Source organism: Pseudophryne corroboree, chromosome 4 (assembly GCF_028390025.1).
Source record: "Pseudophryne corroboree isolate aPseCor3 chromosome 4, aPseCor3.hap2, whole genome shotgun sequence".
Taxonomy (NCBI): Eukaryota; Metazoa; Chordata; class Amphibia; order Anura; family Myobatrachidae; genus Pseudophryne; species Pseudophryne corroboree.
In genome coordinates this window covers 290,215,686-290,243,202 of record NC_086447.1, presented here as the reverse complement: position 1 = coordinate 290,243,202, position 27,517 = coordinate 290,215,686, and the positions used below count along the sequence as shown (strand labels likewise).

At 42.8% G+C, this 27,517-nt stretch overlaps 1 protein-coding gene across 1 annotated transcript in view; it reads left to right on the top strand.

The window, feature by feature from the left end:
* Window positions 1-18,753: 18,753 nt before the first annotated feature.
* Window positions 18,754-27,517, top strand: part of SERPINI2 (serpin family I member 2) — an 85,702-nt gene continuing 76,938 nt past the window's right edge. The window contains exons 1-4 of the mRNA XM_063919284.1: window positions 18,754-18,771; window positions 19,738-19,819; window positions 20,190-20,489; window positions 24,840-25,070. Coding sequence (XP_063775354.1) covers window positions 18,754-18,771; window positions 19,738-19,819; window positions 20,190-20,489; window positions 24,840-25,070 — 631 coding nt within the window. The remainder of the gene's footprint in view (window positions 18,772-19,737; window positions 19,820-20,189; window positions 20,490-24,839; window positions 25,071-27,517) is intronic.

The window sequence follows — 27,517 nt, the reverse complement described above, 5'->3', positions numbered from 1 at the left end:
TATCGTCCTCTGCAGCCTGCTGTCTTCCTGGTGGCACTTGTAAGTGCTTAATAAAAGTTTACTTTATTTTAATTATAGTACATACAGTATATATCCATGTGCATGCATATATATACACATGTATATACATACATACATATAAACATACATATAAACACACACACACATGATGTATATACATTTGTATATATACGTGTACTGTGTGTGTGTGTGTGTGTGTGTGTGTGTGTGTGTGTGTGTGTGTGTGTGTGTGTGTGTGTGTGTATGTATATATATATATATATATCCAATGAATCCACACTCACTGCTGGAAATTACATCATGGGCTGTGCTGCATAAAGGGCTCTCAAATAGTCCAAAATATATCCAAGAAGAGTACAGGCACTCACCACTTCCTTGATGATAATGAATTTATTATACCTCACAGGTGTATCTCACATAGAGATGAACGACAGCATGTCAGCAAAAATGTCGACGTTTCGGCTCCATCCGAGCCTTTGTCAAGACAGACAAAATCACATCAGGTTAACACACCCAGCAGCCTGATGTGATTTTGCCTGTCTTGACAAAGGCTCGAATGGAGCCGAAACATCGACATTTTTGCTGACATGCTGTTGTTTCTTTCTGTGTGAGATACACCTGTGAGGTATGATAAATTCATTATCATCAAGGAAGTGGTGAGTGCCTGTACTCTTCTTGGATAGATAGATATATATATATATATATATATGTGTATGCATGTTTAATATGCTATGTATATGTGTATGTATATATATATATATATATATATAGGTGTATATACGGTATATATATATATATATGTAGATATGTGTGTGTATATATATATATATATATATATATATATACACACACACACTAGTTTTACGGACCCAGCATATACTGGGTCACCTCAGTCCCCGCCCCCGTGATTGGCTCCACCCAGTTCTGGAAACCCCCCCATGCAAATCCTGCGTTTGCCACTGACTAGGTGGTTCCCAAATTGGCTCTTATTTGCAAGAGACAATTCCACTTCAAAGTTTTATTTAATGTTCCATTTGTCAGAGACATCGTATCTATCCTCAGCTCAGAGATTATTCTTCTTCATCATCCATTTATCTTATTATGAATTTACACATTTTCTATAGTGTTTTAGGTGAATTTTTAAAACGTGTTTCTTATTTTTTGTGTGATTATATTCTACAACATTGATGATTAGAAATTGTTTTTATAAGCGCTGTGTCTTGTGATAGCTTTCATTAGTGACACACCTCTCCTAAGCCAACATCCACCGTCCATCTTCCTTGACATTACTAATTGCTCAGGCTGGAACTGTGACTTTTATACACAAGGGATGTGGCCTTTTTAATGGACAGAAAGTTACAGTACTGTGACTTCCTATTTGCTGATTAGCTGTCGCCTCCATAGATACCTGAACAGTGATAATTGCACCCAAGCTGGTTAGTAATGTTAAAGATTGATAGAAGGAAGACGGAGAGTTTTCCTTCATTGTTAATGTCAGTATGTGTCAGTGTCACACTGTCTCAATTAGGCTGTATGTATGTGTTTCTGCTTTTCTTCTTATTTTGTATTTATTAGTATTATATTCATACTTGCCTATTTATGTAAAAGCATTTCCGGGAGAGTGTGAAAGTAACACCTATGAGTGTGGTGCTGAGGAGGACGTGTAATTCTCCGGCTTAAAGGTATGTCATAAAATGTACTTAAAATCCATCCGTAGATGAGCCCCAAAGCAGATACATAGTTCTTATATAAAAAGACAGCTCTGATGTTTCTTTATTTTCCACGTTTTTTTTACATCTGCTCTACCTATAATGAAGGTAACGTGCAAATGTGACAGGAGGCTGTGGTATGAAACAATGATGACATATTCACTGTACTCGGTGGCAGCCTGACTAGACTCTCGAGGTCATCAGGGAGGTCACCACTACTGCAGGTAGTTTCCCTGACATTCAGGGAGAGTTAGAAAGTATGGTTATATTCTAAATATGATAGTTCATTTTGTGGGGCAAGGTTATGGTAATGAGATAAAGTGAGAACAAAAGAGAAGGAGAGGAAGAGAGAGAGATAGAGAGAAGTTTCAATGGTGTATGTTGACTTACCTATTTCTCCTGTGCAAAAGGGCTTCAGTTCTGCACCACCTTATAGCTTGGGAACATTGGGGGTAATTCAGAGTTGATCGCAGCACCAAATTTGTTAGCAGTTGGGCAAAACCATGTGCACTGCAGGGGATATAACATATGCAGAGAGCGTTAGATTTGGGTGGGTTATTTTGTTTCTGTGCAGGGTAAATAATGGCTGCTTTATATTTACGCTGCAATTTAGAATTCAGTTTGAACACACCACACCCAAATCTAACTCTCTCTGCACATGTTATATCTGCACCCCTTGCAGTGCACATTGGGGGTCATTCCGACCCGATCGCTCGCTGCAGTTGTTTGCAGCGCAGCGGTCAGGTCGGAACTGCGCATGCGACGGCGCCGCAGTGCGCTGGCGCATGCCGGATGGCCAAAGGCCGTCATTCCCTAGCGATCGCCTCTGCCTGATTGACAGGCAGAGGTGGTCGCTGGGCAGGAGGGGGCCTACCTTCAGTAAAACTTATAAAAACGAATATGTTATTTTCAGATAAGATCAGAAATAAAATAAAATGTTTTCTTATATCCTTTGGGAGAATCAGAAATTAATTTTTTATTTCTTCTTCATTGATGTCATAGTGGGGAATGAAAAATTCTGGCTTGGATAATCTCACTTCAGCCTTTTGAAAGGAATGTTTTTTCCCCATGATACATGAAGAAAGTAGAAATAAGAATTTATTTACCATTTGGAATATGATAGTTCTAGTCTAAAGAAAAGAGTATTTAATTTTCTTTTTGAAAAAGCATTTAACAAAGTATTGGTGGAGTTTTTTTTAATTTTGTATCCAAACTGTTTTTAATACAAAAAAAGTCATCCATACTGGGAAGCATATATATGATAAAGCATACAAGTAGTGATAATGATGCAAGACATGGAAGCATCCAATAATAGGCAAATGATGAGGAATGTATCACACAAATATTGTGCATTGTATCTAGTAGCCATAGGCATTACGAGAGATATATAGCTTGAATAAAGAAAGAAAAAAAGAACACATTCTGTCCTTCCAAGTCAGGTGGTCGTGGCACTGGTATTTTTGTAACTTATCCTAACATTAAATTATATCAGTCTGCCATCACCTAGGGCAGTGATGGGGAACCTTGGCACTCCAGCTGCTGTTGAACTAAATATACAGTAAAACAACAATACCTTGGTATTTTTTCACTACATAATTGTGGTAGATAGAAATAAGATTTGTGAAGTTGCACCTGATGCTGAAACGGGATCGGTATGAAATACCTCCAATCAAAATCCCGACGTTCAAAATCCCGACACCAATTGACTGATGGTCAAAATCCCGACATGGTCAAAATCCCGACATGGACAAAATACCGAGATTTAAAATACCGACAAGGTCAAAATACCGACATGTAAAATGCCGACAGGTCAAAATACCGACATTTGTTTTTGGTTGTTTTTTTGTGTGTATGTCGACATAAGTCAACATGGACACCATATAAAGTGTACTGCGTCCCCTCGCATGGCTCGCTGCGCTCACCATGCTTCGGGCACACTATTATATTCCCCCTCCAGGTCCACTGGGATGGTAAAGTATGAACAAGTCGGTCTCAATGAAAAAAATCATGAAAAACTCATGTCGGTATTTTGACCTGTCGGCATTTTACATGTCGGTATTTTGACCTTGTCGGTATTTTAAATGTCGGTATTTTGTCCATGTCGGGATTTTGACCATGTCGGGATTTTGACCATCGGTCAATTGGTGTCGGGATTTTGAACGTCGGGATTTTGATTGGAGGTAAACTGACTGCATCCCGCTGAAACTAATTGCCAGGTGCTCTCTGTATACACACATATGTTTAACTAACTATGGTTGATAACTGATTGGTTACCTGTTCTTTAACTATGGACAACCTAATACACCTGCCTACCTTCTGATGAAACCGTATGTTCAATAAGCACAGAGAAACGCTTTACGGGACAATACCACTGCACCTACGTGTTCCTGACCACCCATAAATATCCACAGACCTGAGGCTGTTGTATCAAATCCATCTGCTGCTACCCGGAGTCGCGCTCCCCCTCTCCGTGGACACAGACGTACCGCTGCATCCACCCGTTACCACTAGATCACTGCACGATAGCCGTCTATGCTGAGGACTACGAACGGCAGTGGTGAGAGTTTGTTTTCAGCGTGGGGAGGGCACGTAAGAGCATTGCCTCTGTGGGCTCTTCTACATTGTGTGAGCCCATCAAGGTACTCCGGTTTGTTTGCTATATAGGACACAAGGCTCACTTTCAATCCATTTAACAGTTCCTCATTGGAGTTACAAATAGTACCAGCAGTGTGCTTAAACATCCTTTATTGGAGCTCCTTTATAGACATTGTCTGTGGACTTCATATTTACTATTCGTGGTATCATGGATCTCTATACATGCAAGTGATAAATATTGGTGTACTCTATATATATTTTTTATTATATTGATTGATTTTAGATATTTTTAATATCAAAAGATTTTACAAAATAAATCGTTATTTGAATCATTGAATATTGTACAGCGCTCCCTCGTGATACTATGGGGTCTATTCATGTAGAAAACGAAAACAGAATTGCTACTTATCACTATACATCGCACCGCTGCGATGCGATGTATAGCTGTGATAAGTAGCAATTCATGTATACTTACCCTTCCGACGATGCGCTGCGGTGTCTGGGGCTCCTGCGGTGAGGTCTTCTCCAGCGGTCCTTCCCAGCGATGCGCGGGGTCCAGCGGCGGGTCCCTCTGCGCATGCGCAGGGTGTTGACCTCCCGGCCGGCCGCAATGGTTGCTGGGAGGTCGGGGGGCGGAGCCAGCGCATGGTGCAGAGCAGTGATCAGGGAAGCATTGAGCTTCCCTGATGTCTCCGCACCACAGTTCAGGTTACGCCGTCCTGAGAGCTTTCCGCACCTTCATGAATCGCACTCACCATACAAAGGTATGGTGATGCGATTCAGCCACAGAGCGGGGGTGCCGCTGGGGAAGTCAGGGACTTCTCCACGGTAACCCGCTCTGTGAATTGCGGTAAGCAGAGAAAAGCCCTGTTTAACGCAAAACAGGGCTTTTCTCTGCTGCATGAATAGACCCCTATATATCACATTCTTTTTTTAGTTGTTTAGCTACCTTAAAGGCCCGTATTCACGGGCAGATCTAGGGAGAGATGTGTGCTGAGCGAAGCGCTCAGCACACATCTCTCCCCCCGCTCAGCACAGCGCGATGTGTGCTGAGCGTGCGGGGGCAGCGCGGGGGGGGGGGGGCTGCGCATCTCTATCGCTGTGAGGGGTACACACAGAGTGATCGCTGCTTAAAATCTAAGCAATCTAGTCAGATTGCTTAGATTTTAAGCAGCGATCACTCCGTGAGTACCCCCCTTAAGCAGTGAATGTCTATGAATCAGCTCCAGACACATTTTTATCCTTCCAGCACTCCTCCTTGAAACTCCCCTCCCTTGGGATTTAACCATTCAGTGCCAGGGATTATTTGTGACCCATGTGTCATTTGTGTGTTCGTAACCCAGGGTTTGCCTGACAGATAAGTAGAGGCTTTAAAGAATTTGTCACATACTATAGCTTGTCAGAAGAACCCACTATGGATGACCAGCCCAGTCATATGGCAGTAAACCCCTTATAAGCACTTATCTTCAAATGACCCTGTATAGTCTTATGGTCTCAGGAGAGCACCTTTGTAAAAGTAAGTGTAACCTACACTGGACCTCGTTCTGCATAGAGCAGACATTTACTTCCTTACAACCAAATGGCTTAGAGCAGACCCTGGAAACCAGGATGAAAGGACATTTTTCATACAGAATATACATGCTACAACATACAATTTGAACAATACCATTTGTTAATATGCCTATTCCGATATGAAATGGGCTTTATAGCTGAACATACATATAAGTACAAACAAAGAAAATGGGAGAAGGAAAGGGTGGGGGTGGAGTTTGGGGGTAGGAAAGACAAAGGGGAGAAGGTTAGTGGGAATAGAGGTTAAGAAGTAGAAGATCTATTTACTTACATTAAAATAGGTAGGTAGTGTGGACCTTTGTCTAACAATGTGAAAGTTTAGTGAAGAAGAAGAGGAGGGGAGATTACCCACAGACCCTGGTAGGCGGCATATAAAGAGGACTCTTAAATTCCAGCCAGGGAATTAATTATGTGTTATTTATTTTCTGTAATGGACAGACGTCCATTACTCCTACTCATTATAGTTGGACCAGTAAGGTGACAAAGATGTCCCCCCAGGGTCCCTAATCTCATTACTTATCTTGACCTTCGCAGCCCAGGTGTTTTGTGTCACACTTTCAGCGTGGAGTTAGTATTGTCTGTGAAGTAGCACACTACAGGTATGTTCTGCATTCTTCTTGGAGGCATCAATCCTGCTGTTGTAAGCCTTGATCTGATGTTTATTAACTCAAGGGTTTATAGATTACCTGTTTTAATGAAAACTAGTCCAGGCAGTCTAGTGTTGTGGCTGTTTGAAGAAACAGGCACCACATCAATAAGTAAATGCAAATCCAAACTTTGTATCTGGAAAGCTTGGTAAGCAAAAGGACTTCATCGGTACCAGACTTAAAGACAGGCAGCCTAGAGGACCCCACCACAAAGGGGCTATAACACTTAGAGGGAACCTTCTCCTAACACCCAAGGGTGTATATGACAATGTAGAGGCTTAGTGCCAGGAGTTTCCATTATTGTTGTTGTCAATGTTGCAGCCTTGTCTCCTAGTAAGCAGCCTGCCCATCCTGGTCTTCCCACCCCAGCTGTTGCTGGCAGGAAACAGCATGTACATTCTCCCAGGTAACAAGCACAGCCCAGCTACTTATGTCAGCCCTGCAGCACCATCCATGGCTCAGACACGACACCTACACCTACCTGTCCCTGTTGAAGGGCATTAAGGCTAGTACCCCTGGAGGTATGGTTCAACATATCCCGATACCTCTCACTACTGGAGGCTACATACCCCAATACCCCTCATCCACATACCTAGGTACCCCTCACTATTACAGGCTGGATCCTTCACATGCTCATGTACAGTATCTCTTACCACTAGATGGTATCCCTTACCAGTGGCAAGCTCATCAACATACCCAGGTATCCCTTACCACTGCAGGCAGGTTCAGCCACATACTTTATAAAGGTACAGTATCTCTTACCAGTGGAAGCAGGCTCTGACAGTCATCACACTCTTGTTGCCCCTTGTCCAGAGGACGCCCACACCTCAAGAGGACTCCAGAGACCTTAATCTTGCCCTGGGTCTTTTCCTCTTGATTATCTTGACCTTTAGCAGAAGTTCTGGGCGTGTAACAATCATTCCCTCATATTAGACATGCAAATGGATTTTACACGACTTGGTCTTATGTCTTGGCCACAATCAGTCCCCTTGCAACCTGGTGTTATTTAAGGCTGGTAAAGAACAGTAACCGTGCCTGATTATTGCTTTTTGCAGACTAATCTAGCTGCACCCGTTAAGCTTTCTGTTTGACTCCATGAACACTAACCCTTAACTTCATCTGATTTCCAAATGGACTCTTTATTTCCCTGGTTTAAAACTAACCTTGTCCCTGAATCCTCCTTTGGCTGCCAGTCACAGACTCCTGACTGCCTACCTTAGCGCCAAACTTTTGATTGTGTGTCTTACTCCACCTCTACAGTACAGTAGCATTCTCTGTACTATACTTTTTATTACAGTGCTCAGTAATTGTTAAAGAAAAGTGTTGCATCACCCAGAAAGTTTTGGTTGCGGAGGTGCTGCTGGTCCTCTGACACCTAGGGGTATATTTACTAAAGTGCGGGTTAAAGAAGTGGAGATATTGGGGGTCATTCCGACCCGTTCGCACGCAGCGTTTTTTTTGCTGCGGTGCGAACGGGTGCGGAATGCACATGCGCGGCAGGCGCAGTGCGCGACGTTGCCCGATGACAGGGGTCGCCGGGTTACGTCGCCACTGCCGACGGAAGCGGTCGCAGTGGCGACCGCTAAGAAGATTGACAGGAAGGAGGCATGGATGGGCGGATCCGGACCATTGGAGAGCGTTTTCGGGGAGTGGTGAGTAAAACGCAGGCGTGTCCAGGACAACGGAGGGCGGAGGTGTGACGTCAAATCCGGGCCCATCATCGCTGGATCTATCGCACAGGGTAAGTATGTCCAGGGCTGGTCTTGTTTTGCTTGAAATTTTTTTAGCTTAGCAGGGCTACACAAGCGATCGCAGCCCTGCTAAGCTAAAATACACTCACCAATAGGCGTGGACTATTGATCGCAGCAGCAGCTAAAAGTTGCTGGCTGCGATCAACTCGGAATGACCACCATTACCCATAGCAACCAAACTTGTAGAAGGTGCTAGATAAATAAATAGAATCTGATTGGTTGCTATCGGCAACATCTCCCCTTCTATAAACCCACACATTAATAAATATACACCCTATTGTCCGTAGCATTATTATGGCAGATCCTCACACAGATGAATCTTATATAAAAGTATAGAATGTTTTAAAAATAATTAGTAACGTTGACGTTTAAAAATAAATACCATAATTAATATATAATAAAATTCTATGCATGTAAAAGTAAAAGTGCCATATTACAATCCAAAAAGTAATAATCTAATAACAAATACAATAATAACAGTTACTGTGGATAAAATACAAATTCAGAGGATTCTAGTGAGAATGCCTGGAGTCACGATTATTGCAGCTTATTGTTTTTCAGTTGCATTTTCTTTCTCCTTGTAGGGCACGTTGTAAAGTCACATACCTAAATCCTTTACACTAAATTATGCCTGGCTATTAAGGACTACCTCATGTTAGCATCCTTTCATCGTTTTTTGGCTCAACATCACATGAGGACTTCCACAGATTTGACACTTTCTTTTCCCCTAGACTTTAAAGCAAAGTGATTAGCTTCAACTTGCTGTTTTTCATGATATGAAGTGGTACAGAGAGTTCAGTCATTTTACTACACATATAAGTAAACACATATAGTTTGATTCAAACTGCATTTGATAAGTATGACAAGCAAATAGATGGAAAGTTCCCTCTCCGTTAGCCCCTGGTGATGCATGCTCATTGGCTGCCGGGGACCTAAACTAGAAAGCAGTGTGATAGTCTTACATTGTCACACTGCTTCCAGATTTTCACCAGGATGGGGTCATATCGGAGCCTGTGTCCCAGTTAGAGGATTTTAGTATATTTGCATGCCAATATTAATTTTCACATTGCAAAATTGGGCAAACATTTTTTTTATCACGTCTGCATTAAAAATAATAATAATTAATAATTTAAAAAAATATATGTGAATATTGTAGCAGTGTGAGGATACATGGCATACCAGCTACAGATGACAGATGGCAGTGCATTTTCCATGTTGACTGCAGCATGTGAAGACAAACAGATCCTGTTTAATCTGTTCGGGTGACTTAGCTTAATTGTGCAGAAGCACAAGCATCCTTATTTTATCCTATTGTCTTATTGTAGAGCCCCTGCTATGTAATATTTTATGGCTTACATAAATAAACCACCAGACAGGGTCATAAATACAGGAGGCAATGGAAGGTAGTCTCCTCCGGGAGCCAGCCCTGAAGGGAACACACTGACCTCCTCTATTTGTGCATGTTCTGCTTTATGCACCCCAGAGCAGGAATAGCCAGGGAGCCTCCCTCTCGGCGCCCGTATGAACCCAATCATAGTCAATGTAGAATTGGCTATAGCTAGTAGGCTAGGGGGGTCATTCCGAGTTGATCGCTCGCTGCCGTTTTTCGTAGCGCAGAAAACAGGTTAATACTGCGCAAGCGTATGCACCCCAATGCGCACGCGCGTTATACAGGTATAAAGCAGATCGTTGCTGGGCGATGGATTTAACGAAGAATAAATTCGCACAGCCGATCACAAGGAGATTGACAGGAAGAGGGCGTTTATAGGTGTCAACTGACCGTTTTCAGGGAGTGTTTGGAAAAACGCAGGCATGTCCAACCGTGTGCTGGGCGGTGTCTGACGTCAATTCCGGGACCAAAAAGACTGAAGTGATCGCAAGTGCTGAGAAAGTTCAGACCTACTCAGAAACTGCACAAAACTTTTTCGCCCCGGTCGGCTGCACATGCATGCGCACACTTACAAAGCGAAAACACACTCCCCCGTGGGCGGCGACTATATGTTGGCACAGCTGCTAAAAGTAGCTAGCGAGCGATAAACTCGGAATGACCCCTTGTGTCCTAATGGGGCAGCTGATGTCTTTTTTTCCCCTTTCATTTTCATTTATTTTTCACACAAGTGAGTGAGTGGCAGCTGTTGTGAGGTGGGCATAGCCAGATTAAGGTGGGGCGCAGGGCATACGGTACCCCGGGCCCCCCTCTGTCAGCACCCCCTGGCCGAAACACACTTACATCATTAGCTTGGGCAGCAGCAGAATCAGGCAGCCAGAATGTGAGCAGGACAGTATGAGACACAAGAATATCCGGATTCATGAGCTACCAATCGAGCTTCCTGATCAAAGTACAGTAAACATAGGAAGGGAGAGAGAGCTATAAGTAACCCAGGGATCCCAGCTTCTCCTCCCTGCCTGGATGTCTGGATCCTATGTAACGGTTCTTTATTGAGAGCATTTGGGTTTGCCAAAAGAGACATACAGAGAGTCCTCCTGAGTCCAGTCCCAGTGTGTAAGTAGTACAGAGGCTGCTGCTATTGCATTTTTGAAAGATAAATTATAGATTTTATTTTTCTATATGTATTTTAAGGTTGTTTAAGTTGTCTGTGTTCCACTACAAAAAAACTTTATAAAATAATTGTCTCTCAGTTAGGTGGATCTCTAAACAGTACTCAGGCATTATTAAACTATTAGTTTAAATCTAATATACACCTTTGGTTTAAATTTAATATACACAATACATACCTTCTAACATGCCCCATTCCTGGAGGGACAAAGTGCTCTCTACTTGCACTTCCTTCTTAAATTATGATTGCAATCACCTGTGTTGAAATACCTTTCTTATGAATTAAATAGTTCAATACAAGTGAAGCCAATCATATATTAAGAGTGAAGTCCAGGTAGAGAGCATTTTGCCCCTCCTGGAATGGGTCATGTTGGGTGGTATGCACAATCTAATATACACCCTCCTTCCCCCGGTCCCCCAATCTTAAATGCCCTGGGCACCCCCAAGGCTTAATCCAGCCCTGGAATGGGGGACTAGAAATCTGGACTCATCAGGCTTTCCCTATCAATATTCTTTTTCCTGGTGAATGGCTCCTAACCATGGATCAACCCTTTTTCTTACTCGTTCCACCTCCTCTCCAACCATTGTCCCTGGCATTGGGCAAATTTGTATGCTGAGTACCTCCAGTGGGGGCTCAGCACACACTACTCTGATGCTCAACCTCATATGACTGAGACTAAGAAATGGAGAAAGAAGACTACAGGAGGAGGAAGAGGATAGAGAAGGATGAAGGAGTAAGACTGAGAAGGATAGAGAAGCACAGAGAGGAGGCTGGATTCTGCTGCTACTGTATGTGTGTATGACACATGAATGTCAGATTAATGTTCTCTGTTTTATGTGTTGGTCACTAAGATGCTCTCTGTATTGTAGAGCAGTTTTTTGTTGGAGCTTATTGTTTTGTTGTCACCAGAGGTGTAGCTAGGCACCATGGTGCCTGGAGCAAGAGTATGTTCTGGTGCTCCCTCCCCTGTACTGAATTGGGGACCTATAGCCAACATGTGGTGGCATGTTACATTTGAAAAGAAACATTATTTAAAAATCCTAAATTGGTGACCGGGCCGGTTCTAGACCTTGTGGAGCTCAGGACAAAAGTTTCCTTTGTGTATCCCCATGTTATAAATAGGGTCAGTGCGTGCCAAAGGCTTTCAAAAACAATATAGGGGCATAGCAGTACTGATGGTGTAATGGTTAGCATTACTACCTCACAGCACTGAGGTCATGGGATTGATTCCCACCATGACTCTAAGTTTGTGGAGTTTGTATATTGTCCCCGTGCTTGCATGGCTTTTTTTTCTAAGTACTCCGGTTTCCTCCCACAATACTTAATTGGTTCCCAAGAAAAATTAACCCTGTTGCGTGTGTGTGTTGCAAGGAACATAGATTGTAAGCTCCCATAGGGCAGGGACTGATGTGAATGGCTAAATATTCTCTGCAAAGTGCTGCGGAATATGTGCGCGCTATATAAATAACTGGTAATAATAAACAATGGCTTCATTGGGAAGGTGTGTGGCCACAGAATAGTGCCAATTCACCAATAACGTGTATCCCTTATACACATTATTCCACATAGTAGAGCCCCTTTTACACATTATGCCACACAGCAGAGCCCCATATACACGTTATGCCACACAGTAGAGCCGCTTATACAGGTTACACTATGTTATAGCCTCTTATACACATTACACCATGGTACAGCTGTTATGGAAGTAGCTGTATTTAACTGCTTGTTTGACCACTTAACTGGCAAATAACGTTTTAGGTTAAGAATATTTACATATACTTTGTCCAAAATTATTTTCTTAAAAAAATTAAATAATTAAAAACATTGGTGCAAACATCGATCGGTGAAAACATTGTGGCCATCGTGGATCGGAACATTTCGGCCATCGCAACTTCCGTTTCTAGGCATGAAGTCTTCTCACCATCCCTGTAGCGCCTCAGGAAGGTGAGGGGCTGGGGTTTTTTTACATTTTTTTTTTAAACATTTCCCCAGCGGCTGCTAGTGTCTGCAGTCGTTGTGTGGGGGGTGCTGCCAGGCTGACCGATCAGCAGTGATCGGCAGCACAGCAGGCACTAGCGGGAGGGAACCGGGAAGCAGGGGGAGGTCCCTCTGACAGCAGCAATTGCAGGAAGCTTTGCTTCCTGCTGCTGCACAGTGAGCTTTCTGACTGTTGGCATCAGATGCAACCATGTCAGGGAAAACCCAGCCTGGTGTGGTCGCATCTGATACGACCATGTCAGGCAAGTGGTTAATTCAAATAAATTGAAAACACTATATATGCCCCAACTGACATGACCCCACAACCCCCCAATTCCTTAATGAAAATAAAGCCCAAATGTGACCCCCCCACAGACTTGATAACACCCCCAATCTCTGAATGAAAATTCCCCAAAACTGCCCCCCAAACTGATAATCTCCTAATGCCTCAATGAAAATAATGCCCCAAATGTGACCCCTCCCCCCCCCCCCACAGACCTGAAACCCCCCAAATGCTAAATAAAACTAAGGCATCAAAATTGCCCCCCACCCTGATTTGATAATCCCCCAATACCTCAATGAAAATAATTCCCTAAAACTGCCATCCCAGACCTGATAATCCCACTTTGCCTCAATGAAAAAAATGTCCGAAAATTGCCTGAGGGGCAGAGAGAGCTGTGCCGCAGCAGCCTGAGGGGCAGAGAGAGCTGTGCCGCAGCAGCCTGAGGGGCAGAGAGAGATGCTGCAGCAGCCTGAGGGGCAGAGAGAGCTGTGCCACAGCATCCTGGGGGGCAGAGAGAGATGCACCGCAGCAGCCTGAGGGGCAGAAAGAGGAGCTGCAGCAGACTGAGGGGCAGAAAGAGGTGCTGCAGCAGCCTGAGAGGCAGAGTAAGGTGCTGCAGCTTCCATTGCAGAGAGAGGTGCTGCAGCATTAATGTAGAGAGAAGTGCTGCAACAGCTGGGGTAGAGAGAGGTACTGCTGCATCCGTGGTAGAAAAAGGTGCTGCAGTAGCTGCTGCAGAGAGATGTGCAGCAGCAGCAGCTGGGTCAGAGGGAGGTTCTGCAGCATCAATGTCGAGATAAGTGCTGCAGCAGCTAAGTCAGAGAGAGAGGCACTACAGCAGCCGGGGCAGAAAGAGGTTCTGCAGAAGTCGGGGCAGAAAGAGGTGCTGCAGCGCCCCCTCTACATCTTCTCCTCCTGCTTTGTGGCTGCCAGTACAGTGGCCCGAGGGAAGGTGGGGTGGCGGGCAAAAACATGCCCTATAACTTTTTCGGCACTCCACCGAAGCCACCCTCTCTACACCCCTGGCTGCCAATCATAAAATATGTGGACAAACTGAAGCAAATCCTATGCCTTACCACATAACTGAACCAAAGGATGACGTACTGTAAACACAATTAACTTCTGATACACGCCGCGTATATTTCATATACAACTTATACACACAGCCTGAAAATAATAATTATATACAATATTTTTTATATTTTTGTGAATTACGCAATCTTTGTATACAATGAACTATCAGACAGAAAAGGTGTCACTACCATAGACGTGCTAAAAAATTCCATATTTTGGAATTTTTGGATATTTATTATTTATTTATTAACAGTTTCTTATACAGATCAGCAAATTCCATTGTGCTTTACAAATGGAACAACAGCAATAGAACAAAACTGGGTAAGAACAGACAGACATAGAGGTAGGAAGGCCTTAATCAGAAGCTTACAATATATAGGGAAATAGGCATTGATACACCAGGGTAGGTGCTATCTATTGTATAATGGTCCAGCCAGATTGCAGAGTTTCTTTGTGGCCTATATGATATGGTCACACATCAATGTTGGCCTGGGGACAGGAGGATGTCAAATCGAAGAAAAATAAAATACTATATATGAAGATATGTGGACTGTACAGAAGTGATGTAATTAGATATAAATATTAATGAAGGCTATGTGAGCGGTTCCGGAATTTGATAAGCATGCCTAAAGAGGTGAGTTTTCAGGGAACACTTGAAGGTTTGGAAACTAGAGGAGAGTCTTTTTGTGCGAGGAAGGGCATTCCACAGAGTGGGTGCAGCCTGAAGAAAGTCTTGCAATCGTGAATGGAGTAAATAATGAGTGTGGATAAGAGACATAGATCTTGTGAAGAGCAAAGAGGTTGGGTTGGGAGATATTTTAAGATAAGCAAAGAGATGTACGTGGGTGTAGTGGGGTTAATGACCATGTGTGAGTAAAAGTATTTTATATTACATATGGTAGAATACAGGTAACCAATGGAGGGACTGACAGTCGATCTGCAGACTATGAACGTCTAGTGAGGAAGATTAGCCTCACAGCTGCATTCAGAATGGATTGTAGTGGCGAGAGTCTCTTTTTGGTAAGACCCAGGCCCGGCGCTACCCGCTCAGCGAAGGGATGCAGTGCAGGGAGGCGCTGGGACGGATAGGCGCTTCCCCTGCTCTGCATCCCTTCCCTGCTGCGCCGTCCTGTCCCCCCTCCTGCTGCTCCTGCCAGTGCTGTGTCTGTCACTGTATGACAGGCACTGGCAGCGGGCACCTGCAGCATGAAAAGCCTCCTCCCTCCCCTCACCTGTGCTGTGTGACAGCGCCGAGTACGGGACAGAAGGGGGCGGAGCTACACGGGACGGAAGGGGCGTGGCTAAACGACCAGAAGGGGCGGAGCTACACGGACCAGGCTGCTGTACAGAGGGAGACTGGCTTAGGTAAGTGGAGGGTGAGAGAGAAGTGTGTGTGTGTATATGGTGGGTGTGTATGTGTGTGAATTGTGTGTGTGTGTGTGTGTGTGTGTGTGAGGTATGTCTGTGCGCGCGCTTTATGGACGCCACTACTGGGGGGGCATTACGTATAACGACGCTACTACTGGGGGGGCATTACATTTAAGAACGCTACTACTACTGGGGGGGGCATTACGTATAAGGACGCTACTACTACTGGGGGGGGCATTACGTATAAGGATGCTACTACTACTGTGGGGGGCATTACGTATAAGGACGCTACTACTACTGGGGAGAGGCATTACGTATAAGGACGCTATTACTACAGGGGTGCACTACGTATAAGGACTCTACTACTACTACTGGGGGGAGCATTACGTATAAGGACGATACTACTACTTGGGGGCATTATGTATAAGGACGCCACTATTACTGGGAGGGCATTACGTATAACAATGCTACTACTGAGGGGAGGGCATTACGTATAAGGATGCTACTACTGCGCGGAGCATTATGTATAAGGACGGTACTACTACTGGGGGCGCATTACGTATAAGAACGCTACTACTACTGGGAGGGCATTACGTATAAGGACGCTACTACTACTGGGGGGACATTACGTATAAGGACGCTACTACTACTGGGGGTGCACTACGTATAAGGACACTACTACTACTGGGGGGGCATTACGTATAAGGACGCTACTACTTCTAGGGGGGAATTACGTTTAAGGACGCTTCTACTACTGGGGGTGCACTACGTATAAGGACGCTACTACTACTGGGGGGTATTACGTATAAGGACGCGTCTACTACTGGGGGTGCACTACGTATAAGGACGCTACTACTACTGGGGGGCATTATGTATAAGGATGCTACTACTACTGGGGGGCATTATGTATAAGGACACTACTACTACGGGAGGGGGCATTATGTATAAGAATGCTACTACTACTGGGGGGGATTATGTGTAAGGATGCTACTACTACTGGGGGGGCATTATGTATAAGGACACTACTACTACTACTGGGGGGGCATTATGTATAAGGACACTACTACTACCGGGGGGCATTATGTATAAGGACGCTACTACTACTGGGGGGGCATTATGTATAAGGACACTACTACTACTGGGGGGCATTATGTATAAGGATGCTACTATTACTGGGGTGCATTACATATAAGGACGCTACTACTACGGGTGGGGCATTACGTATAAGATGAATAAGATTGTGCTACATTGTGGCGTAATTTTAAATGGGGGTACTATTGTGTGGCCATGCCCCTTACTTGAAGATCACACCCCTTTTCCCGGCGCGCGCCAAAGGAATATGGGAGGGCGCAAATTTATAGTTTGCAGGGGGGCGCCGAACACCCTAGCACCGGCCCTGGTAAGACCAGTACAAGACTATTTCAACAATCAATGCGGGAGATAATGAGAGCATGGATTAGAGTTTTTGCAGTGTCTTGTGTAAGATATGGCCGTATTTTGGATATGTTTCTTAGATGCATGTAACATGATTTTGAGACAGATTGAATGTGAGGAACAAAGGACAGCTCAAGGATGACACCTAGGCAGCGAGATTATCAGGATGGTACCTACAATTGGTCAGTGAAAATGTAATCAATTCTGTTTTGGAAATATTCAGTTTGAGATGGCGAGGTGACATCCAAGATGAAACGGCAGAAAGGCATTCAGTGATATGGACCAATACAGATGGGGAAAAATCTGGGGTGGATAGGTAGATTTAAGCTTCATCTGCGTACAGATGATACTGAAATCTGAAAGAGTTGATTAGTTTGCTAAGAGATGTGGCATAGATTGAGAAAGGCAGAGGGCCTAAGACTGAGCCTTGTGGTACTCTGACTGATAGAGACAGCGAAGAGGAGCGAACAGTAGTTTGAGAGAGTGTTTGGGTCAGAATTTTATTTTTTCAGAATTGGAGTTTTCACTGCATTCTTGAATTGTGAAGGAGCGAAACCATTAGAGAGAAAGATTACAGATTTGGGCTGAGCACAGTAGACAAAGCTTTACTTATTTGTGAGGGTATAGGATCAAGAGGAGTAGAGTAGGAGGATGACAAGAGTGTTGATATTTCATCTTCATTTGTGGGATCAAATGACGAGAAGATGCCAGAGGGTTCAGGTAGGAAATTGAGCAGGTCACTGGCTGAGGAAGAGCATACCATTTCATCTTGGATAGTATTAATCTTGTCATTGAAGTAGGAAGTAAGATCTTGTGCATTCATAGTAGCTGGTGGGTTGGGTAAGGGAGGGTTGAGAAGTGATTTAAATGTATTAAACAGTCATTTAGGGTTAGAGGCTTGAGGAAAGATGAGAGTTTGGAAATACTGTATGTTTGGCAGTGTGCAGGGCATTACAATAGGAGTGGTATATAGTCTTATATGTGAGGAAATCACTTGGAGTATGAGATTTCTAGTGAATTTAGCATGCCACAGTTGACGTCTAGGCCTACATGGAGTGTGATTGGTGGCTGGAGCCACTGTAACAAAGGCTATTTCTACAGTCAGGTGTGATACAGCCGTCTCTGGAGAAGTGAATGAAGACATAGATGAGAGTAGCTGTTGCAGAGAGGCAAGGTCTTGAAAATGGATAGCATTAATATTTCTGCAGGTTTGAGGTAGATTGGAGGACTTAATTGACATTCAGTTTGAAGTAATGGAGGAGAGCATGCAGGTGATAAGGTTATGATCTGAGAGAGGGAAGGGAGTAAGATATGTGAGACTCAACCTGTATATGTAATTCTGTTTGGCTTAGGAAGAAGTATATGTTTGGAGCTGGAAGGAATAAGCTATAAGGGCTAATTGTAAGCAATGAATAGTGTCCCAATTATTCCCAATAAATAAAGTACTATACATTTTAGGTAGCCTAATGGCTTGCCTGCAAAATATGCCACACTAAGCTTTAACTAAATTATACCTACTGGAATACTGTAAGTCACCAATTCCAACTAAACCAAAACAGACACAACCCATCTTTATATTAAGCTTCTTAGTTGAAATATAGAACTTTTAGACAATGACCTAATATACGTGGAGATTTAACAAGTGACAATCTTTTTATCACTCATTATAAATGTGAGTGCAACAAAGCTTGGGGAATCACTGCATTCGCCACAGGTTCTATTCCCACTCTATGGGTGTCGTGGATATAGTCCCTGTCAGTTGGCATGCCGACTGTTGGGCAGGTAAGTGGGTGGTATCCTGGCATCGGCATGGTGACTGCCGGGATCCCGAGCGCCAGTCACATGACTGGATCCCATCAGCAGGGCCCATTCTACACTTGGTTTTATTTATCTTGTAAGCTTGTATGTCCCCATACCTCCCAACTTTTAAGTAAATGTAGTGTACACAACGTAAGTGCATGTTGAAAAAGGGGCATGGGTTCACAGAAAATGCCATTCCCGTGAGTCGCCTCCCATTTTCATCATGCTGGGGGCATAGCCAGCACTCCAGGAGCTGCTGACATTCCCCCAGTCCCTCTGTCCATTGAATAGATGCCGCACATGTGCATACGGAATCTGCTAAGCTAAGAAGAGTAGCGGGTAAGAGGGAGCTTCCCAACCAAACCCCCCATTATGGGACACTGCGGCTCGTGGGTGGAGCTGCGGGACAGTATCCAAATATTCTGTTTTCCTCTGTCCTGTCCTGCAGAGTACTGGGGTGCCTTTCAAACCAACTGCAATAATAGTAATTTGGTAGATTGGTAACAATATATATAGTAATATACTGTATGTAGTAATACAACACCTACAGTAAATGATAATGATAGTACAAAGGGAGTAAGCTCACTATCAGATAATATATAAAGTCTTCAAATTTGGGGTGACCTCTCATTGCTATAATAATTTGCAGTAAGAGGTTTATTAATCCCCCTGAGTTTTCTAAATGAATGCTTTTAAGTGATGACTCAGAATCACCATTTATACAAATATAGTTTTCAGACAGTAATAATACTTTATAAACACTCATCCAAGTGGACTTTATGATAAACAAATTTTACGGGGCTTAACAAAGTTTTTCACATAATGTAATAAAATAAGTACACTTACTGTACGTTCTGCAGCAAGATTTAAGTTCAGCTTAAAAGTTTCTAGATAGCAATGTCCACAAACATACTGTGACATTTAAGAAATTAATCATTGGCCTGACAGATTAAACATGCTATACCTGTTCCCACTGCACGACAGAGACATTTACTTTTCTCATCAGGGGAACTGCTGAGCTGTTCTAAAAGTAAGTAGAAAAAAATGTAGACAAAAATAAGTAACAATATTGATGGGGGAAAATCCCTGCTAAAAGTACTCCAGTCTCAAGTTCTCACTATTCCCATGTAACGACGCCTACCAAAAAAATTACATAACGGGGTTAAAATTACTTTAATGTAATGCAGAATCTCTATTAATATATAAATAGGAATATATTGTTGTAAGTGGAAAGGTATACATTTAAATACCAGAAGTTGGCAAAAGAGTAAAGGAATATAATATTGTATTTTGACTTCTGGACAAAGATAGCTGAATTCCAATTCAGCAAATCGTTTAGAGACCGTAAGAGAAAATGGCAATCTTGTAATGCCCTTTGTTTTTGTATTATGTAATTTCCATTTCAGGACCCAGAAGAGTACTTGGCGATTGTATTACAATGAGAAGACCCTTCATATTGCTGTTTGTTTTGTCTCTGGCCGGAGTTAGTATAACTAGCACAGCTCCAAGGCTCTGGGGAGACACCATTACTGAATTTGCTGTGGATCTGCATCGGGCAATACGTTCATTTGATACAGAAGAGAACATTATTTTTTCCCCACTTGGCGCTACCTTGATTCTAGGAATGATAAAACTGGGAGCAAAAGGAACAACATCACATCAAATAAAGGATGTTCTAAAACTTCAGGGAAATCAAGAAAGTGAGTCTACATTTTATTATTCCCCATCCCATAGTTTCTACATGGTTTTTTTGTAGATACAAGGACGCTAATCAATGCTTCTTTATATTGTCAGCAAAGGGGGGGTCTGATCTCTCTGAAGCCAATAATGTTAATGTATCAGTGGGCTAGTTCAGAGCACAGAACTCAGGAGAGATGAAAAAGACTGGTCTGTAACTGTAACCTATTTGTTTTGCAATCATCTTTGGACAGGATATCAATCATAGGTGAATACATCCAAAAATTGGATGGAGTAATGGTCTTTTTGGGACTGACAGGACTATCAATTCATAGCACATTGTCTGTTGTATGGAGACAGGCTGGCTAACTATGTGTCAACAAATCATTTATTCTCTGTAACATATGGCTGTAGGAAATAGTTTTACATCAAAAGTTGAACATATTTGATTAGATCTAACTATCACAGGCACCACAAAGTAATGTACAAACTAGAGATGAGATGCAAAAGGGACTTCTGTACTTTTTCTTCAGGAAAAGACTGGTGTTGGTGATGTGACACCAGATATTAAAGTCACGCACTAATTATAATATGCTCTCTGTATATTAAATGTGGCTGTGGCATTTACTCATTTTCTAGATTAAAGGGGAGATTTAGTTAAGTGCAAGGTCCCTGTGGGTAATTCTAAGGCAAACCTCGCTCATATTGTTCACACCTCGTTTTATTACCAACAAAAGTGAGCAAGGTTACCCTTTCCAGATAACCTATATCAGTGGTTCTCAAACTCGGTCCTCAGGACCCTACACGGTTCACGTTTTCCAGGTCATCCAGCAGCTGCACTGTGTATCACAAACTGTCACATTTTAAAAATCTACAGGTGACCTGCAAAATATGAACCGTGTGGGGTCCTGAGGACCGAGTTTGAGAACCTGTGACCTACATTATAGCATTGTGCAAGATCCAAAGTTTTGGGGTATATTGGGGTTCGTGACTTGCATCCAGGTTAATACATACCCTGCGCTGGGCAGCACAGATGGCGCAGTGGTTAGAATTACAGTCTCACAGCACCGAGGTCAAGATTTGAATTCCGTGTCCGGTGTGGAGTTTGTTTCTTTCTACCTATGTTTGCATAGATTTCCTCCAGTTACGCTGGTTGTCTCCCACATTTCAAAAATCTGTTGTGTGTACACAGTGTCCTACTGGGGCATACCAGGAAAATGCAGTGGTGGGGGCCCATGCTTTTGGGTGTGGTCAGCCACCCCAGATATTTTGGCTAGCTAGTAGAGAGTGCATGGGCCCCTTGATGAATGTTTATAGTAAATACTGTTAGTGCATGCATGATGATAACAGCAATGCTCTGTAGTGAATACACCATAGCCCTATGCAGTTTAGACATATGTATAACTCAAGTGCATAGTCTAGAACAGGGCTGGCCAAACCAGTTCTCGAGATCTACCAACAGTTCACATTTTCCAGACCACCTAGCTAGTGCACAGGTGTAGTCATTACTAATTAAGATGTGCTGCATTCATTCCTAACTGACAATCCTACAGATCCCCAGGAGGTCTGGAAAACATGAACTGTTGGTAGATCTCGAGGACCGGTTTGGCCAGCCCTGGTCTAGAACATGATCCCTAGAGGAGAAGGTGGCCTCACAGGCAGTGGGGCCCACCGAGTGTTTTCCATGTATCCCTGTGGGCCAGTCCACCCCTGTGTTTACATGTTATAGGGAATAAAGATTGTAAGCAGTACTGGAGCAGGGACTGATCTGAACAGGTGAAATAGTCTCTGTAAGAGTGGTGGGAAATGTATATGCTATATAAATAACTAAAAGTATATATAGTACTAGGCTGATTCCATGTCAGAATAAGAATAATTAGTGTACTTCATTAACTTTTCAAGCATGTAATAAAACAAACGATTGCTCACACCATTTATTGGGACTTTGAAACATATTAGTTATATTTACCTAAGTGACTGCAGTTCTACTGATGGGCAATATGTTATTGTGCTCCATAGCCTACTGGCCTCCAGCTGATATAGCAGCAATTTCAAGGGTCGGTAGTCACACATCTCCATATGGCTTCCCTGCATCATTGTAACATGCAACATGCAATAGCAAATTGCTGTGCTACACTATATGTCATATATTTTATATATATATATATATATATATATATATATATGTATGAGAGAGATGGTATTCAATGTTTTATATATGTGTGTGTATATGTATGTATATATATATATATATATATATATATATCTGCTGGCTGCACATGTTTGGTAAAACGGAGTCCATTAACTTTAATGTCTTCTTGTTTCCTCTGAGTTCAGTGTGAAGGCCTTAAGTTGCAACAAATCCAAAGGCATCCTGCTCGCTTTACACTGTGATAACACAGATCAAACACATAGCCTTTCGAATCAATATGTGTTGCAAGTTATACAATTATGTCTATATAGCAAGATCTCCTAAAGGACAGAACATAGGCTTGGATGAGTTTTCCAATGAATCAGTAAATCAAGTTCTTCACGTCTTTGAGGTGGAATAAAAATACCCTGTACTGTATTACTATGCAGCTACTCTGGTAACAGAGCAAGAGCTAATTGTGTTTCTGATACAGTGACAAACATTGTTGTCCCACCACATGTCTTACTTAGCCTATAACCTAAACATTTTACTAATGGTGGCTATTCTAACATGTGGTAAAGTATAACTTGAGCACCATTTGGATAAAGGGCCTAATTCAAGGTTGATTGCCAAACAACATTTTTCTCTAATGGGAAAAACCTTGTGCAGTGGGGGGGGGGGGGGGGGGGGGGGGGAGAGGGACAGATATAATATGGGCAGGGAGAGTTAGATTTGGATGGGGTGTGTTCAAACTGAAATCTAAATTGCAGTGTAAAAATAAAGCAGCCAGTATTTACCCTGCACAGAAACAATATAACCCACCCAAACCTAACTCTCTGTACATGTTATATCCAGTGCTTAAAGTGGTCCTAGAGAGGTGGTGGAACTCACCCCCCCCCCCCCCCTGACGGCCATGCAATAAAGGTATGAAAGAGGTGTGATCTCAAAAAGAAAGGGGCATGGTCACACAATAGTAATAATGCCCACAGTAGTAGCACCCCAATATACACAATGCCCACAGCAGTAGTGCCCCTTTTACAATGCCCACAGTAGTAGTGCTCCTTATGCAATGTCCACTATACTGGTAGTGCCCACAGTGGTAGTGCCCCTTATATAGAGCCCATAGTAGTGGTGCCCCTTATGCAATGCCCCCAGTAGTAGTGCCCCTTATGTCCCCAGGAGTGATTCCCCTTATTAAGTGCTCCCTTTACAATGCCCTCATTAGTAGTGCCCCCATTAGTAATGCCCTTAATGGTAATGCCCCTGTGTAGTAATGCCCCCAGTAGTAACGTCGCCTGTAGTAATGCCCCCAGTCATTTAGCCCATGTAGTTTAGCCCCATGTAGTTTGCCCTAAGTAGTAATGCCCCCAGTAGCTTAGCCCCTGTAGTTATGCCCCCAGTAGTAATGCCCCCAGTAGTAATACCCCTGTAGTTATGTCCCCAGTAGTAATGCGCCCCTGTAGTTTAGCCCCATGTAGTTTGCCCCAAGTAGTAATGCCCCAGTAGCTTGCCACCTTGTAGTTAGCCCCCAGTAGTTTGCTCCAAGTAGTAATGCCCCCAGTAGTTTAGCTCCCTTGTAGTTTAGCCCCCAGTAGTAATGCCCCCCTGTAGTTTGCCCCTTGTAGTTTAGCCCCCCTGTAGTTTAGCCCCCAGTAGCAGTCACACATGTTTAAAAAAAAAAAAAAATCATCATACCTACCAAGCCCCGCCCCCGCGTCCGACCATTGTGAACCTCCTGACGTCCGGCTCCCCAGCACTATGATACATGTCATTGCGCCTCTCTCATAGAGCATACTGACAGAGCCGGGAGACGGAAGCCGGAGATCAGTAGTGCGCTCCTGCCACCGGCTTCCGCTGTGCAGGGAGAGCCGGGCGCCGCTGGTAACACAATCTCAGCGGGCGCCCGGCATCTCAATGCGGCGCCAGCACACATCGGGTGAGGTAAGCCGGAGGAGGCGGAACTGACGGAAAGCAGTTCCACCCTGTTCCGGCGCACTTTAACCCCTGGTTATATCTGCCCCACCTGCAGTGCACATGGTTTTACCCATTAGAGGAAAATGTTGTTTTGCAATCAACCCTGAATTAGTCCTAAAGTCTGGTAAACTCTGTGATGTCAAGGCAAGAATGAGAAAATACATTCTTAAAGATAAAGTTTAGTCTTAAACAGCTTTCTAGACATTTTTTTTTTTTTTTTTATGTTTTGATCATTAAAATCCACTAACACACAAATTGTGTTCTGTAGGTGAGGAGTTTGTCAGGCTCCGAAAGCTGCTTGCAGTCATTTCAGAAGAAAATAAAGAATTTACATTTAATCTCGCAAATGCCCTCTACCTTCAAGAAGGCTTCCACGTGAAGGAGCAGTATCTCCATAGCAACAGAGATTTTTTCAAGAGTGAAATAAAGCTGGTGAATTTCCAAGATTTGAAAGCTTCTGCCGAAATAATAAGTGCATGGGTAGAAACGCAAACAAATGGTAATCTATACATTTTGTGGAGATAAAAAAATGTTTAGCACTTTTGTTCTTGTTGGAAATATTCCACTCTATGAAATAGGTTAGGCTTACAAAGCACACTGGGCTTACAGCAAAGTAGATTTTAGCATATTAATAAAAAAGTTGTTTGGTTTTGGAAGATATGGGGATTGAGTTTCTAACATGTGAGTCATATAAAGAGAATTTTTTTTCTCTTTTAACTAGAATATTCACATATCTCCCAAAGTATCTTTCTAAATTGTTTATTATTATTATTATTATTATTATTATTATTATTATTATATTACAGGTTGAGTATCCCATATCCAAATATTCCGAAATACGGAATTTTTTGAGTGAGACTGAGATAGTGAAACCTTTGTTTTTTGATTGCTCAGTGTACACAAACTTTGTTTAATACACAAAGTTATTGAAAATATTGCATTAAATGACCTTCAGGCTGTGTGTATAAGGTGTATATGAAACATAAATTAATTGTGTGAATGTACACACACTTTGTTTAATGCACAAAATTATAAAAAAAATTGGCTAAAATGACCTTCAGGCTGTGTGTATAAGGTGTATATGAAACATAAATGCATCTGTGCTTAGACCTGGGTCCCATCTCCATGATATCTCCTTATGGTATGCAATTATTCCAAAATACGGAAAAATCCGATATCCAAAATACTGCTGGTCCCAAGCATTTTGGATAAGGGATACTCAATCTGTATTATTATTATTATTATTATTATTATTATTATTTTACACAATTCTGCCTCTGTTTATACTGATTTGCCAAATGTATGCTATTAGATGTAGTACAGGTTGAGTATCCCATATCCAAATATTCCGAAATACGGAATATTCCGAAATACGGAATTTTTGGAGTAAGACTGAGATAGTGAAATCTTTGTTTTGTGATGGCACATTGTACGCAAACTTTGTTTAGAACACAAATTTATTAAAAATATTGTATTTAATTATCTTCAGGCTGTGTGTATAAGGTGTATATGAAACATAAATGAATTGTGTGAATGTACACACACTTTGTTTAATGCACAAAGTTATTAAAAATATTGGCTAAAATGACCTTCAGGCTGTGTGTATAAGGTGTATATGTAACATAAATGCATTCTGTGCTTAGACTTAGGTCCCATCACCATGATATCTCATTATGGTATGCAATTATTCCAAAATACGGAAAAATCCGATATCCAAAATACTTCTGGTCTCAAGCATTTTGGATAAGGGATACTCAACCTGTATCTGCTTTCATTGGTTTCCTGCATGTGAGACTAATAAAAGAAAGTCTCTCATTGGATAAAGGCAGTTACTAAATGCTAGGCTGCAGTACTTTCTTCTCTACTTTTCCCAGGTATGTATTCTGTTTAAGTTTGTTAACAATCCTCCCTCTAGACCAAGCTTATTGCAATGTAATACCCCTTTTACACCACCAGCATATAACATGGGCCCTCATTCCGAGTTGTTCGCTCGCAAGCTGCTTTTAGCAGCATTGCACACGCTAAGCCGCCTACTGGGAGTGAATCTTAGCTTAGCAGAATTGCGAACGAAAGATTCGCAATATTGCGAAAAGACTTCTCTGTGCAGTTTCTGAGTAGCTCGAGACTTACTCTTCCAGTGCGATCAGTTCAGTGCTTGTCGTTCCTGGTTTGACGTCACAAACACACCCAGCGTTCGCCAAGATACTCCCCCGTTTCTCCAGCCACTCCCGCATTTTTCCCAGAAATGGTAGCGTTTTTTCACACACTCCCATAAAACTGTCAGTTTCCGCCCAGAAACACCCACTTCCTGTCAATCACAGTACGATCACCAGAACGAAGAAAACCCTTGTAATGCCGTGAGTAAAATACCAAACTTCTTAGCAAATTTACTTGGCGCAGCCGCAGTGTGAACATTGCGCATGCGCAATTAGCGGAAAATCGCTGCGATGCGAAGAAAAATACCGAGCGAACAACTCGGAATGAGGGCCCTGGACACATAAGTGTGCAACCACCAAACAGTGTTGCTTGTTGGTGTAAAAGGGTCGAGTTGGAATAAACCGGGTAGTTTGCAGGATTGAACATGGGTTGAACCCGACAAAGTGTGCAGTGTAAACGGGAGCCGAGTCGAATCGACCCGGCTTCCCTTTAACAGTGATGTACAGGCAGCGGTGGGAGATCATATGATCTCCAAGCGCCGCTCCAACCCGTAACCGGCAATGTCACCAACCCGGCAATATGCCGGGTTGGTGGCTGCAGTGGGAAAGGGGACTGACGCTGGTCGCAGCTGGGTAGCACCCGTGTCAGGCTCTCGGCTGCGACTCATGATTTTAGTCTAAAAGCGGTATAACATATACTGTAGTTTTTTTGTATGTTTTATAAATGCATTCATGCATGATTTGTACCGTTAGAAACAAGTTACATGTGAATATATAATAATAATAATAA